This window comes from Myotis brandtii, unplaced genomic scaffold, assembly GCF_000412655.1.
Source record: "Myotis brandtii unplaced genomic scaffold, ASM41265v1 scaffold474, whole genome shotgun sequence".
NCBI lineage: Eukaryota > Metazoa > Chordata > Mammalia > Chiroptera > Vespertilionidae > Myotis > Myotis brandtii.
In genome coordinates, this window is record NW_005368113.1 from 162,911 (window position 1) to 179,564 (window position 16,654).

Here is a 16,654-nt window from a genome sequence, read left to right on the forward strand (position 1 = left end):
TTCCTTCCTTCCTTCCTTCCTTCCTTCCTTCCTTCCTTCCTTCCTTCTGTTGTAAGTGCCATAGGGATAAACAAATTTGTTTAGATACTTGTGGGCACATCCACAAAGACAGCTCAGAAAGCAAGTTCCAGAAATGGCATCACGGGATCTGAACTCACTTCATGCTGTTTTAACTTTATTGGTTATTTTCTGATTATAAAAGCAATGTACACACTTTGTGAGAAAAAAACGACAACAAAACACTTTAGAATATACAGTGGCATGTAAAGAAGGACACGAAGCGATAGCACTGTTCCTGGCTAACGTTTTCCGCAATTTTCGTGCAGATGTGTATATATGTGTGTATACATGTAAAACTGGGAAACACACACATACATACTGTATATACTATATCTGTCTTAATAAATTAATCTATACTTTTAAATGATGACGGTCCCGTCAGATGCTGCTTTGCATTACGCATTTCTAACTTGTCAGGGTGTGAGCGTTGTCCGCGCTTAGTAGGCACCTTTCCCCAGCGCGGTTCCTAACAGGTCACAGATTAACTCAACATGCGCTGTGCCCCATCTAAGCATTCATAGGCTATGCTCATGAATGGGGACAGTGGTGATTATAGTGATGCTGATGCTGATGCTGGTGCCATTGATGGTCCCCACCGGCAAGGCGAGTTGGGGCATCTTTGCAGCGTCTCTGACGGTCCGTGGCTTCAGGTTCAAAAGAGTGGGGACCTTAGAAGCATATTTGCTGGCCGGGAAGAGGCATTGGAATTAGAACACAGAGCTCCCTTCAGGCCCCGCCCCAGCCTGCAGCCCATTGGCCGGCTCTGATGGACAGAGGCAGCAGCCAATGGCCATGCTGTCCGTGATGTCCCATCCCAGGTCCCACGTGGGGCCTCCAGACCTTCTCCAGGAGCCTGTGTCTCCCAGCCGCAGTGTGACTATGGCTGCTCCCTCTCTTCATGGGTCCCCTGTGAGTACCAGCCCCCATAGCCGAGCCCGCCCCTGGGAGGACACTCGGCCCTTCTCCATCACCCCCCTGCCCCTCTCACCTCCTTGCTCATCTGGTCTTGTCCTCCAGGTCTGAGGTGGACACTTATATAGCTCGGCTTCTCCTGTGGGGAGAAATCAGGGAAGAAGTCACATCTCGGGTCCATAGGAAACAGAGAGAAAGCAAGAGAGTCCTGGGTAGATGAGGAGGCAGCTTTGTCTTGCAGGCCCTCCCAGGCGAGAGCCCCCAGGAGCAGGAGGTGATGAATCTGGGGGCTAAACCTCTACACCAAGCGTGTCAAACTCAAAGGCTAACATCAGCCAAATAAACAAGGTGTGTCTGTGGGGCCGCAAAAAAACAAAAGCTTCAATTTTCATAGAAACATAGATTTACTTCGATAGAGACATGCTGAACACAAAGGGCTGGAATAAATGAGTCGTGTTCACATAAAAAAAACAGAACATTTTAATGAAAATTGATATTTTTTCTTGAACATTAACTTACCAGACACTGAATAAACTGCACAGATTAATAAGCGTAACGCAAATAAACCTATTTTTCTTGTTCGAAAGCAAAATATTTCCTGTTGCGCACAGCAAACAAGTCAGCCCAAGACTAATGACGTGGCCATCGGCTGCTAGAATATTACTGCTGGTATTAGTGGAGAGAAATGGTGCGCCTGCGTGTAAGGCGCGTAAGGGAAATGAATGCAACACGATTATAGTCATCAGTCATTAGCGAACGTTGTAGTTCGTTATTAATAATTATGTGTAACAGGATATTGTAAAAATTAAGTTACGAAATTTTTATTAAAACATTTCTTGTGGTTCGAGCCCACCCAGGGACGCCAAAAAAAAAAAAAACCCACAAAAAAAACAAAAAAAAATCCATTTCTTACATACCATTATATTGGCTGGGCTGCAAAAATATTCATTGTGGACTGCGAGTTTGACATGCTTGCTCTACACCAAGAGTCCTCAACATTTCCCATACTTTCTATGTTTCTGAGGCCCTAAGGTCACTGAAGGAAGATGGCATGGGGCAGGGGATGAATGGAGGGAAAAGAGGCTGAGCATATCTGGGGAAGGAGTTTGCACAACCTGGCCTAATGACTGATGATGACAATGATAGTGATGATGATTTATTTCATGCCTATTATATGCCGGGCACTACGGTAGATGATTTATAGAAATTATCTAGCCCTAGCTGGTTTGGCTCAGTGGATAGAGCATCGGCCTGTGGACTGAAGGGTCCCAGGTTTGATTACCAGTCAAGGGCACTTTCCTTGGTTGCAGGCCTGATCCTTGGCCCTAGTCAGGGCATGTGCAGGAGGCAACCAATCGAGATGTCTCTCTCACATCGATGTTTCTCTCTCTCTGTCTCTTCCTCTCCCTTCCACTCTCTAAAAATCAATGGAAAAAATATCCTTGGGTGAGGATTAACAACAACAATAAAGAAATTATCTTGAACCCTCCCAACAGTTACACAGTTAGATACTTTAACCCCATGTTGCAGGTGAAGAAACAGGAGTTCAGAGGGGGGATGTCACTTGACTAAAGTCACACAGCAAGAAAATGAGGAAGAGAAGTCACTGGATAAAGCCCCACTGTTATTTTAGAGCCATGGCTGACTCTAAACCCCCCCCCCTCTCCCACTGTCTGGCTTCTGGTCCTTAAGACCTCTGTGTCTCCCTAGCCGGTTTGGCTCAGTGGATAGAGCGTCGGCCTGTGGACTGAAGGGTCCCAGCTTCGATTCTGGCCAAGGGCACATGCCTGGGTAGCGGGCGTGCTGGAGGCAGTCAACTGATGATTCTCTCTCATCATTGATGTTTCTCTCTCTCTCCCCCTATCCCTTCTTCTCTGAAATCAATAAAAATATATATTAAAAAAAACACCTGTGTGTCTGCCCCGTAGGGTCCCTGACAACCCAGTTCCTGGCTTGTCCCTTCCCCCTTCGCTCTGCCACCCCTACTCCAGGGGGTGCTGGCTTCTGAGTCCAGACCCCAAGCAGGGCCCCACCCTTGACCCCGAGGGACAGGTACCTGGTGGAAAAATGAGTGATGAGAAAGTAGATCAGGACTCCACAGAGGTAGACTCCGCCCAGGACTGTCATCCCGATGACGAACACCAACAAGGACCCCGAGAGGTAGAAACCCGTCCTGATGTCAGGGATGGTCCCTGGAAGGAGAGGATACGTGGGGGTCGGGACCGCCATTCAGTCATCCCTTCACTCACTCACACGCCTGTTCTCCAAAGATGTGTTAGGACCCACTGTGCGCAAAGCCCTGTTCCAGGCGGTAGGGATTCAACAGTGATCAGAACAAATGTTCTGCCCTCACGGGCCTGACATTGTAGCTGGGAAATTAAGCAAAGAGATGCCTCATGTCACTGCAGGAGCAATGCGTGCTCTGGAGAAGAACAGACCCATGGAAGGTGACAGAGGGTGAGAGGGTGAGGGCGTGCTGGGGTCACAGGGTCACGCACTTGTTGCACAGATGGCGCAAATATTCACCGAGCAGCAACCATATGCCTGCACCCTCTCACAATCCGGGACCCCTCGGGGGATGTCGGAGAGCCGGTTTCGGCCCCACCCCCGCAGGCCAGGCTGAGGGATCCCACCGGTGCACGAATTCGTGCACCGGGCCTCTAGTCTGATTAATAAATGCTCCTAAAGGATTCAACCTTGCCTCTGTGTATTGGCTTAGTGGCGACAGGCAGCCAGGGACCCGTGTTGTGTCTGCTATCAAAGCCACGCTTCAGACACCACGGCCATGGCAAACATCTCCTTTCTCTGCACAACTTCCCCTCCGTCTTCCCACTTCTTCATTGCGGAGGCAGCCCGGGGAGGAGAGGTTGTGGGGGGAGGGGGATGGTTGAGGGCAAGGGCTGTGTGGCCAGACTGCCAGGGTTTGAATCCTGCTCCTTGGCTGACTAGAACTGGAACCTTGAGTAAAGCACCCCAGCTCCCCAGCTCCTCCAGCCTCGGTTTTCTCGCCTGTACAACGGAGGCGATGCGCGCAACAGGCACCTACTCTGGAGGGAGTCTGTGAGGCTCACCCAGGTTGGAAGGGTGGCTGTCACAGAGTGTGTGCTCAGCCAATGTCCACTGATCCTTATCTTCCTGGAATTCACATCAACTTGGGTCTGCCCCAGCCAGTTTGGCTCAGTGGATAGAGCATCAGCCTATGGACTGAAGGGTCCTGGGTTCAATTCCGGTCAAGGGCACATGCCTGGGTTGCAGGCTCGATCCCCAGTAGGGGGAGTGTAGGAGGCAGACGATCAATGATTCTCTCTCATCATTGATGTTTCTATCTCTCTCTCTCCCTCTTCCTTCCTCTCTGAAATCAATACAAATGCATCCTATATAATAAAAGCCTAATATGCTAAGTGTCCGGTCGTCCGGTCATCCGTTCAACCAATCAAAGTGTAATATGCTAATGATATGCTAAGGCCACTCAACCTCTTACTATGATGTGCACTGACCACCAGGGGGCAGACACTTTGACTGGTAGGTTAGCTTGCTGCTGGGGTCCGGCTGATCAGGACTGAGCGAGACAGGCTGGACATACCTTGGAGCCCTCCCGTGGTCCCTCCCCAGCTGGCCAACCTCTTGCATTTCTCCCTGGCCCCAATTGTGCACTGATGGGGTCCCCCAGCCTGGCCTGTGCCTGCTTGCAATCCGGGACCCCTCAAGGGATGTCGGAGAGCCGGTTTTGGCCTAATCCTGCAGGCCAGGCTGAGGTACCCCACTGGTGCACGAATTCATGCACTGGGCCTCTAGTTAAAAAATAAAACAAAGAAAAAAGAAAAAGAAAAACTTGGATCTGAGGACTCTGGAGGCTTCCTAGAGGAGGCAGCTTTGGGCTCTGACCTCAGAGGATGGGAGGACGTCACCCAACTGTCGGGAGCAGGGTCTGGCCAGGTGGCGATGGCACACTTGAGGATGGGCACTCGCTAGGCAAAGGCCTGGGGTTGGGAAGATGTGGAGTGTGTGAGCCCCAGAGGGGTAGCGGCTGCACTTACGGGGCCTCTGGATCCGGATGTCCCTGTAGAAGCTCAGCTGGGCTACTGGGTTCTCCACGATGCACCTGTACTTGCCCATCTGCTCCCAGGTCAGACTTGAGAAGTTGAGGCTTGCCGCCGAGCTCAGGAAGGAGCCGTTGTGGATCCAGCGGTACGTGGGCCCCGGGGAGGAGGTGGAGGTGCAGTCCAGCTGCACCGCAGAGCCGACCTCAGCAGCCAGGACGCTGCTGAACTTGGAGGGCTTTGTCCTCAGCAGCACGCTGTCGGGTCCATCTGCGGAGACAGGGGCTAAGTGTCTGACCCCCTGGGGCCCTGTCTCCTTCTGTCAGTCCACACAAAGTCCTCCCCCAGCTGGAGGTACCCCACTCTGCACTCTGAGAAGGCCCCTAGACCTGCCCCCAGGCAAGGCAGCTGGGCCAACAACAACAACAATAATAATAATGTCTTCCGTGATGAAGCATGTTATATACGGGCCAGTCCTGTGGTAGCCCTTTACATCCTCATAAAATAGATGTAGTCCAGCTGGCGTGGCTCAGTGGTTGAGTGTCAACCTATGAACCAGGAGGTCACAATTCGGTTCTGGTCAAGGGCATATGCCTGGGCTGCAGGCTCAGTCCTCAGTAGGGAGGGTACAGGAGGCAGCCAATCAATGATTCTCTCATCATTGATGTTTCTATCTCTCTCTCCCTCTTCCTTCCTCTCTGAAAGCAATAAAAATATTTTTTAAAACAACAACTAAACAAACAAATAAATAAATTTAAAATGGTGTAGAGTAGAAACAGACACACCATGCCCGCTGCATGCCAGGCACCACTCTAAATACTTTACACAGTCACTTCATTCCCAGGGCAACCCACGGGATGGATCCATTTTATGGATGAGGAAGATGAGGCTCAGAGGAGAGGACTGGGGATTTAACAGTCTTCTATTGACTTACAAAAAGGTTAAGCAAGTCCCCCTATGGCCCTCGGGGGGGGGGGGGGGGGCGTTAGCCCTGAGTAGCTGTAGCCCCTGGCACCAGGGGCCTGGGGTCTGGTTCAAACCTCCAACTAGTAAACAGTGGATGAAGGTCGGAAATTGTCTTCTCCATGAAGACCCAGAGCTGGGGTTTGAACCCAGATCCAGCTGGACTGCAGGCTGGCTCGGGATGCTTTTACCTTTCTCCGGTTCTGCCCGTCTTACCCTGACGCCCCTGGAAGGCCCGGAGCCCAGCCCTGGTGTCACACCCATGACCCCCCAGAACACTTACAGAACACCTTCGGAAAGATGATGTCACTTTTCTGAGGAAACCCTAAGACGTTCTCTATGCCACACCGAATTGTGAAGTCATAGCGGCTGAGCTGGTGGAGGATGAGGGTCTTGCGGTCTGGCGAAATCGTCATCTGCTCATTGCTGGACACATTTAAGGCATTCACATACCACTGGATTCTGGTGGCGTCGGTGACATTGGTGTGGCAGAAGACGGCCATGGGATCCCTGTACTCCACCACGGAAGTGGTGTTGGCCGAGATGCCGGGATCGTCTTCCCACTCTGTGTGAAGAGGGGAAGATTAGAGATGGGGTCTGCCTCCCCAAGCCCTGCTTTGTCTCCGAGGGGGAGGGGGTGTGGGGTATGTTGGGGAGAAAGCAAGAGTTGTAAAATCGGGGTGGGGGAGTGTCTGGGGTCTTGGCAGGAGAGCACCCCTGAAACTAAGAAAGACAGAAAAGTAGGGAGTGGGCGCAAGGCGGCCGAGATGAGGGTGCTTGCCTGGGCCCATCATCCTCTGCACTGAGCCTTTGCTGTGGCATCCCCTGCAATCGTGGCCAGTTCTTGGCATAAGCATGTGGCCGAAGGGTTGCTTCTGAACCCCCAAATCGGGACATCCCCACCTGGAGAGCCGTGAGTAGAATTCACAGGGAGAGATGGTATTTGGACTCTCCGTCATAGTTGCTCTGAGTCCCATTTCTTTTACCAGTGCTCCCTCCAACTTTACGACAGACCACAGGTGTTCATGCTACTCCCATTCTACAGATGAGAAGGCTGAGGGTCACAGAGGGAAGACAAAGTCCCAAGGCCATACAATATATACAGCTGGGACCTGTGACTAACATATAGAATATAGTGAAAGTGATGGCTGTCACGCCCATCATAAACCTTGTGTCCTATAAGGCTGCCTAGTAGCCGAGAGAGAGAGAGAGAGAGAGAGAGAGAGAGAGAGAGAGTTTGGCTGACCTTGAGGGAGCAAACAACCAAGACGTGAAACGCCTGTGTACTGAGCCACACTCGAGAACACAGCCATGGGGCCAGCATTTATGAGCCGACATTTATGAGGCTAGGACTTAGCGAAGCCACGCCTGAAATGGTTTTCATATATATATTTATTGATTTCAGAGAGGAAGGGAGAGAGACAGAGATAGAAACATCAATGATGAGAGAGAATTATTGATCGGCTGTCTCCTGCAAGTTCCCTATTGGGGAGGCCGGGGGGCGGTTCGAGCCCACAACCTGGGCATGTGCCCTTGGCCAGAATCGAGCCTGAGACTCTTTAGTCTTCAGGCCAACGGTCTATCCACTGAGCCAAACCGGCTAGGGCCATACCTGAAATCTTGACACAGAAACTGTGCAATAAAAAAAAAAATGGAGTTGTTGCCTGCCCTAGTTAGTTTGGCTCAGTGGATAGAGCGTTGGCCTGCGGACTGAAGGATCCCGGGTTCGATTCCGGTCAAGGGCACGTGCCCAGGTTGTGGGCTCGATCCTCAGTGTGGGCCATGTAGGAGGCAGCCGATCAGTGATTCTCTCTCGTCATTGATGTTTCTATCTCTCCCTCTCCCTTCCTCTCTGAAATCAATAAAAAAAAATATTTTTTAAAAATGGGGTGGTTCTTTTTTTTAGCTGCTAAGCCGGTGGCTATTTGTTGTGCTGCTCTACTCACAGATAACTGACAATGAAACTCTAGCCCCGTGAAGGTAGTGAGTGGCCCATCTTGGGGGGAGAAGCTAAGCTACTTGCGTGGTCGTCCAGAAGTGGGTGGGAGACTTGGGCAGTAAGATCTCCAAGGCACTTTACTCCCAAAGCCACCAGGTCCAACTCTCGAGTTCATGGAGTGGGGTGACCTGTCAACTCACGGTGAATCTCCAGCCAGCCAGTTGCTCTTTGGGTCTCGTAGCCGAGGTCCACCCGCACTGTGTAGCTCCCCGTGTCGTTTAACAGAGAGTCCTTGATCACCAGGTGGCCTTTCACGGTCACGTTCTCCCGGCTGCTGTACATGGGCCCAGGCTGCCAGGCATGGGAGGGAGGTTGGTAGCTGACAATCATCGAGTCTGCACTGTCATTTGCACCCCGGTGCCAGCTGTATTCCTGCACACCCTCGGGGACATTCTGCAGTTCCAGGAGGGCCTCATATCCCTCAATCCCTGGGGATGAGATGATGGAGATTTGGCCAGAGGCCTGGCAGATCCCCCATGCCAGCAGACTTGCTGAGGAAGAGAGAGGGGGTGGGGAGAGAATAATTTATATCATCCAGGTAATGACCCACAGACACCCTGTCCTCTCCTCTTCATCCACTCAGCCTCCACCCTGGTCCATTCTTTCCTCCTTGTCTTCCAGGCTGGACTCTTCCTTGGGACACTTGCAAGTGTCCTCCAGTCCATCCTCACATGGCAGTTTTGCAGATCCTTATAAAGGCCCAGTTGTGGCCCTGCTCTCTCCCTCTGCTCAGATACTTACCATGGCTCCCAGTGCTCTCTCGTGATGAACTTCAAACTCAGAGTGGCTTTTGGGACACCCTGAGAGAGAGCTGGTCTTTTGGACTCATTGAGACTCCTTTCCCATCCCATCTATCCCACCCCATGCCCTCCCTCATCCATTCATTCGTTCATTCATTCATTCATTCATCTGAAGCCATAGCATCCCTCCACACCGTGTGTCCTAGTCATACACACAGCCCTCTTGACCCACCACCCTCTCTCCTGATCGGGCTTTCACATGAGCTGTTCCCCATTTCTGGCCCACTGGTCCCCACTTCCTCTTTGCTGACTGACTTCTACTCATCCCTCCGCTCTCAGCATTGATGTCGCCTCCTCCCCAGCCTGGGTCTGATGGCCCCTGGGTGCTGCCCCAGCCTCCTGGGTCCCCCTCCTCCCGTCCCCACCACTCTGGGTTAAGGGGATAGGGTGGCCGATGGGCACCTGGCCCTGGAAGTGAGCCCCGGGAGGGCGGTCTGGGTCACCACTGCAGCCCCAGTCCCCCTGAGCATGGGGCAGAACCCAGAGAGAGTCCTTGGCAGTCTTGGATAAAAGTCCCCCAAGACTTTGATTTAGTGTCTAAATCCAGTGGAGTGGATGTGGACAGAGCTGGGGATCTGTTATCATCTACTGCCTGTGAGCCCGAAGCCTTGGTTCTATGGAGGAGGCAGAAATACTTGAGGCCTCAGCTCCAGGCCTCCAGGTGAGGGGTTGGGAAGGGGCCCAGTTGGAGAGGTGGAGGAGGGGGTCAGGAAGATGGGGCACCCAGGGGAAAGTTCTGTGTGTGTGTGTGTTGGGGGGGGGGCTGTATATCCAGGTATGTGAGCTCATGAAAGTCCTGGCGAGGGCCCCGTCCCCTTCACCTCCCCCATCCAGCCCTGCTAGGTCCGCTTTCTCTTACCCATAAGGACCAGTTCCCTCCAGGGGCTGCGTCTAGGTCTGGAAAGGTGCATGAGCGCCCGTGGGTCCTCCCGGTGGAGGGATCTCTCCAGAGACTGGGATCCGCCTCTGCTGCGCCAGCACCCACCCGTGTCTCGGGTCTAGAGCTGCCGTGTGTCCATCGCCCTCCCGCCTCCAGGGTTGGACTCTGCACCGCGGGTGGGAGGGGCTGGGCAGGAGGGCCTCCGGGGAGCCAGTCATTATCTTTATGACTTTGTGTTGCCTTTATTGACTTAGTTATTTATTTATTATGTATTCACACTATTCTGTCCCGGTTACAAAAACAAAACAAAACAAAACAATAACCACCAACTCACCTTTATGAAAACTTGAAGATACCAAACAACAGAACAAGGACAAGACGCTGGACTTTTTTTTAAAAACGTGTCTTGTCGCATTCAGCTGAAACACACACACACACACACACACACAAATAAACAAGACAGTCTTAAGGCAGTCATTGATTCCTCTATCATATAAGGACTCTAGTGGGGAGCAGCCCTCGGGGAGTTTGGGAGCTTTGTGATAACAAGGAACCCAGGCTCCTTCAGTGTTGTTGCTCTGCATCCCTGTGGCTCCCACCTCCTGATCCAATATGGTTGCTCGAGCTCCACCAGCACTTTCACGTGTCAAACAGGAGGAAGGAGGAAGGGGTGGGTATGACTCCCCTGAAGGGTCCCTTCCTGAGAAGGGCTCACAACAGTTCTGTGTATATCTCATTGGCCAAAATGTTGTCATGCGGCCACACTTACCTGCAGGGGAAGCTGAGGAGTGCAGCCTTTTAGCTGGGTTCCCCTGTATCTAGCTTCCTTATTACTAAGGAAAAAGGGGGGGGCACTGGGAGGAGATGAGCCACCTCTGCCACACAGAGCAGCTGAGTGGCTCTATTTGGCAACACCCAACATGGAGCATCTCTATCTATCACACAGAGCTTGGTGCCAAGTCATGGCAGGAAAATGTCCCCCATCCCCCCTCGTATCCAGACTGTACTGGCCTCTGATGGCAGGTCCACTTACCCAGGACCAAGATGGCAGAGCTGGTTTCATTCATAGCCCATGGCATGAATCTGAGTGTTTTTTTTGTTTGTTTGTTTTTATTGATTTTTTACAGAGAGGAAGGGAGAGGGATAGAGAGTTAGAAACATCGATGAGAGAGAAACATCAATCAGCTGCCTCCTGCACACCCCCCACTGGGGATGTGCCTGCAACCAAGGTACATGTCCTTGACCGGAATCGAACCTGGGACCCTTCAGTCCGCAGACTGACACTCTATCCACTGAGCAAACCTGGTCAGGGGGAATCTGAGTGTTTAATGCAATGAGACCCTCATGAGGCCCGTGCCCTTAGGAGGTGACTGCAGGCTTGGAATATCCCTCAGCCTCCAGAGACTCACACTTATTCGCTCAAGCAGACCCCAGAGCTGGACATGGCCCACCTGTCCTGGGTCCCCCCACAACTTGGAACACCTGAAACTCTGTCTCTTCAGTCAATGGTGGGCTTCCTATGTCATCAGTCCCTGAACACCCCTAAGCTGAGAAGCCCGATGCATGTTGGGAAGTGATTCCTGTCACCATGCAGACACTATTTTCTTTCACCTGGCCTTTGTCTAAAGTGATTTTTTTTTTCAGAGAGAGAGAGAGACGTCGATTTATAGTTGCACTTAGTTATGCATTCATTGGTTGCTTCTTGTATGTGCCATGACCAGAGATTAAACTGCAACCTTGGCATATCAGTACGATGCTCTAACCAACTGAGCTACCCAGACAGGGCTCATTTGGCCTTTTTATCTTGATTTTTTTTTCCTTTGACTCAAACTGGCCTCACCTAGCACCCTGACTCACTAACACATCTCCCTCGGGACAATAACCTTCAATAAACTTCAGCATTCAGGAGTCTTAAAAACAAGGTCTTGAGTCTACTGACGATTGAGACACAGAGTTCAATCAAGCTAAACATAATAGCTTGGCCTCGGTTGAGTTTTAGCTCCGGACCCAGGAAAGCAGAAGGATCCCACAGAACCAATCCTTTTGAAATTGGACAGAACAACTCTATGACTGACGCCAGGACCAGATGCAATGAGATCCATTATCCCTCCCCTAGCACCAACCAATCAGTAGAGACTATGACCCTAACTCTATTAGTCACCATGATGAATGATTTTCCCCCCTATATAATCCATCCCCTGGAAGCCATTGGGGAGCCAGGTCTTTGAGCATGAGCCACCTCCGAATGCAGGCATGGTGCCATCTCCTTAATAAGTCTTCACTTTCTTGGCTGAAAACTCCTTATTGGCCCTTGATTTGCACAGGGAAATGGGCCCCTGCCATCCGGTAAGATTCCCTCCAGAAAGACGTGTCCATCGTGCATGTGGTAGCTCCCCTCAGCCATCTCTAAGGCTCACCTGGGGCAGGTGACAGCCTGGGGAGCAGCTTCATGGAGCCCTTCATCTCCTTCTGGAGCTGCCTGGCACTAGTCTCACTCAGCTTATTGATGACCAATGCTGTGGCTGGCGGCCCTCATGGTTCTTATTATGATTACAAGATACCCTCTGCAATAAGCATCAGGAAACCTTGAGAAAATAAAGGTCTATTGCTTATCGGCCCTAGAAATTACACAGCACAATTGGGGCCACACAGCAAGGTCACAGGAGGGGAGGGAGGGAGAGAGAGAAAGAGAGAGGTTTTTTTTTATTGGCGAATTTAAAACATAGGGCATGCCCTAACCGGTTTGACTCAGTGGATGGAGTGTCAGCCTGCGGACTGAAAGGTCCCAGGTTCAATTCTGGTCAAGGGCATGTACCTTGGTTGCGGGCACATCCCCAGTAGGAGGTGTGCAGGAGGCAGCTGATCAATATTTCTCTCTCATTGATGTTTCTAACTCTCTATCCCTCTCCCTTCCTCTCTGTAAAAAATCAATAAAATATAATTTAAAAAAATAAAACATAAGGCAGGGATTTAAAGCACCAGAAGAGAAAGAAAGAAAAAAAAACACAAGTAGCCTAAATGGTCAGTTATTGAAATTAACCAAGATCTGTAAAGCAACGGAGCCTGGCCAGGTAACTCAGGTGGTTAGCGCATTGTCCCGATATGACAAAGTAGCAGGTTTGATCCTTAGTCAGAACACATACAAGAATTAACCGATGAATGCACAAATAAGTGGAACAACAAATCAATGTTTCTTTCTTTCTATCTCTCTAAAAATCAATCAATAAAATTTTTAAAAAAACCTCATGGAGAGAAGTGGCTGGGGTCTTATCTAGTCGTGTGGCTGGCAATGTGTTTTTTCCAGAAAGCCATCTTTGATGTGAATGCCTTGGCCACCAAAGCTACAAGTAGCCTAAATGGTCAGTTATTGAAATGAACCAAGATCTGTAAAACAACGGAGCCTGGCCAGGTAACTCAGGTGGTTAGCACATTGTCCCGATATGACAAGGTGGCAGGTTTGGTCCTTAGTCAGAACATATACAAGCATTAACCGATGAATGCACAAATAAGTGGAACAACAAATCAATCTTTCTTTCTTTCTATCTCTCTCTCAAAATCAATCAATACATTTAAAAAAAGGGGGGGCCTCATGGAGAGAAGAGGCTGGGTCTTATCTAGTCGTGTGGCTGGCAATGTGTTTTTTCCAGAAAGCCATCTTTGATGTGAATGCCTTGGCCACCAAAGCTGGAGTCAGGCATTAGAGAAAGAGAGAGGGAGAGAGAGAGAGAGAGAGAGAGAGAGAGAGAGAGAGAGAACAGAACTGTCAGAGCTTACAGTACCAGAGCCCCACTTTGTTCCTTCTTATCAAGAGAGTAAAACGTCACGGCCCCTCCCAGGGCAAGGTACTGCCCAGCACAGCCAGAATGTACCCTCATAAAACAGGCCCTCCTCCCTGCTTATCAGGCCTGGAGACCACAAAGAATGCTCACCTGGGATCTCCATGGACCTGTAAACCTCGTGGGACCATGACCACCAACAGACCCGTCTTTGTGCCCCTCCGGACAAACCCCACCACCCCATGCATCAGGCCACCAGGGGGAGCCCTGGAGCTGTGAACCAAAGCAGCCCTGATCTTGATCTAAACTGACTCATGCGTGAGATAGATAGGGTAAGAGGCGGGCTCCCCATCAGAGAAGAAGAAAGTGGGATGGGAAAATAATAATTATAGTAACAATAGCATTGTTAATAATAACATCTATATATATAAAAGCCTAAGCGACCATTATGACTAGACGACCATCAGGGGACAGACGCTCAATGCACACAGGCTCCCTCCTGTCTGGATCGGACCTGTGGGGATCGGGCTGAAACTGGCTATCTGACATCCCCCGAGGGATCCTGGATTGCGAGAGGGTGCAGGCCAGGCCGAGGGACCCACTGGTGCACGAATCTGTGCACTGGGCCTCTAGTTAATAATAATTTCCTATTTATCGTTCCTGTGTAGCGAGAATGTACATCTTGAGAAAGGTTTGCCTCTGAGTGACGGTGGAAGGGGACGTCAGGAAGCAGTGTGTGGTGAAATAGGATGGGTTGCAAGAGATGGACTGAGGGAGGAGACAGGTGCGATGATCCCAGTAATTCTCTGGGTGAGCAGCAGAGGGCGCCCTCACCAGGGCAGGGAACATGGAGACAGATGCAGGGACGCAGGTGGGCGTTCTGGGCCCGGTGCAGCCTGCACGCACTCCACCTTCCAGAGGAGCGTTACCCGATCGCTGCAGGCCTCAGTGTCCTCATTTGAAAAGTGGACATTACAGCTCCTACTTTTATGAATTGGAGAACAAAAACCCAGCTGAATAAAAGTCAGCAACAACAGCCTGGCTGGCATGGCTCAGCGGTTGAGTGTCGACCTATGATTCCCAATCAGGTCACATGCCTGGGTTGCAGGCTCCATCTCTAGTAGGGGGCGTGCAGGAGGCAGCAGATCCATGATTCTCTCCCATTACTGATGTTTCCATCTCTCTCTCCCTCTCCCTTCCTCTCTGAAATCAATAACGATTTTTTTTTTTTTTTAGCAGCGACAACAAGAACACACACACAAACACACACACACACAGGAGAAAATTTGTGTTTCTATCATATTAGAAACCAGCTTCATCCCAAGCTAAGTCAAATTAGGGCCTGAATTTTATTTTTTAAATAAGAGGCAGAGAGATATAATATAGGAGCCCCAGATCTGGTGGACAAGTCAGTAATTACTCCAATCCACAATTTGTCCCTCTTTCTATTTTTTCTTTGTGGGTTTGGGGATTTGGAGTGTATAGTTAAAAACATATGTTTCAGAAACAGGAAGATAAGATTCAAATCCTGGCTCCAGCACGCTAGAAAACGAGATCGTAAAATATCTCAATGTGACAGTCTACTATTATAAGTGTCAATGTAAGAACACCCAAACCTATAGAGAATTATAAAAATATATTTTTATTGATTTTCAGAGAGAGAGAGAGGAAGGGAGAGGGAGAGGGAGATAGAAACATTGGTGAGAGAGAGACATTAATCGGTTGCCTCCTGCACATCCTCTACTAAGGATCCAGCCCAAAGTCCTGGCCAGAAATTGAACTGGGGACCTCTTGGTTCATGGATTGATGCTCACCCACTGAGTCACACTGGCCGGGCAGCTTTTTCTTTTAATGTCACCATTTATACCTTTTTATATTGTGTATCCATTAACAAATGGTTGCTTCAAAACATTTGTCTTTTTAAAAAAAATCCTCACCCGAGAATATGTTTTTATTGATTTGAGAGGAGAGGAAGGGAGAGGGAGAGGGAGAGGAAGAGGGAGAGGGAGAGAGAGAGAGAGAGAGAGAGAGAGAGAGAGAGAGAGGCATCAATGTGAGAGAGAAATAATGATTGGTTGCCTCCATACTTGCCCCGATGTGGGATGGAATCTGCAACCGAGGTATGTGCCCTGACCCGGAATCAAACCCACAAGCTTTTGTTGTACGGGACGAGGCTCTAACCAACTGAGCCACTCTGGCAGGGCAATACTTTTGTCCTTTAACTTTTATACAGAAATTAAAAGTGGTAACAACGTCTCAGTCAACAACGGACAGCACATATGAGGTGGTTTACCAGATGGCTGAGGCTGCACCATCAAGGTCTGTGTATGGGCGTGCTGTGATGTCCGCACAGTGACAAAGTCACGGGGGACACAGTGCTCGGAACCTGTGAAGCAGCGCGTGACTGCATTTAACATCCTGTCCTCTCAGCTTGAAGAACTCTCTTATGCATTTCCTGTCAAGCTTTATGCTAAGTGGAATAAGCCAATCACAGGAGGACAAATGCTTTGTGATTCCACTTGTTTGAAGTATCTAAGATACTCAGGCTCATAGGAGCAGAGGATAGAGTGGGGGCTGCCCAGGCCTGGAGGGAGGGGAAATGATGAGTGTGTGTTCAGCAGGTATAAAGTGTCAGTTATGCAAGATGTATAACTACTGGAGACTGGCTGTACAACCGAGTGCCTGCATCATGCACTTAAAATTTTTGTTAAGAAAGTAGATCTCACACTAAAGTTTCTTTTTATTTAGTTATGAAGTCTTTATTAATGTATTTTTTATTGATTTCAGAGAGGAAGGGAAAGGGAGGGAGAGGTAGAAACATCAATGATGAGAGAGAATCATTGATCGGTTGCCTCCTGCATGCACCCCATTGGAGATGGAGCCCAAAACCTGGGCATGTGCCCTGGCTGCGAATCGAACCGCGACCTCCTGGTTAATAGGTCGACACTCAACCACTGATCTCTGCCAGCCGGGCTATTTATTAAGTGATTGCTTTTTTTTAGAGAAAGAGGGAGAGAGAGAGAGAAACATCAGTTTGTTGTTCCACTTATTTACGTATTCATTGGTTGCTTCTTGTATGTGTCCTGACTGGGGATCGAACCCACAACCTTGGTGTATCAGGAAGATGCTCTCACCTACTGAGCTACCGGCCAGGGCTTACATTTTCTTACGACAAACAAACAATGTTCCATAAAACACGAGACACAGGGAAATACTGAGAAGTG

At 49.9% G+C, this 16,654-nt stretch overlaps 1 protein-coding gene across 1 annotated transcript; it reads right to left on the reverse strand.

Moving 5' to 3' along the window:
• Positions 1-575: 575 nt before the first annotated feature.
• CEACAM18 (carcinoembryonic antigen-related cell adhesion molecule 18) lies at positions 576-9,685 on the reverse strand. Its single transcript, XM_005875898.1, has 6 exons — positions 9,634-9,685; positions 8,115-8,465; positions 6,259-6,540; positions 5,003-5,282; positions 3,029-3,178; positions 576-744 (listed from the first exon to the last, which is right to left on the reverse strand). Exons 1-6 carry the CDS (start codon positions 9,683-9,685, stop codon positions 576-578), a joined length of 1,284 nt encoding a protein of 427 aa, XP_005875960.1.
• Between the last annotated feature and the right edge of the window lie 6,969 nt (positions 9,686-16,654).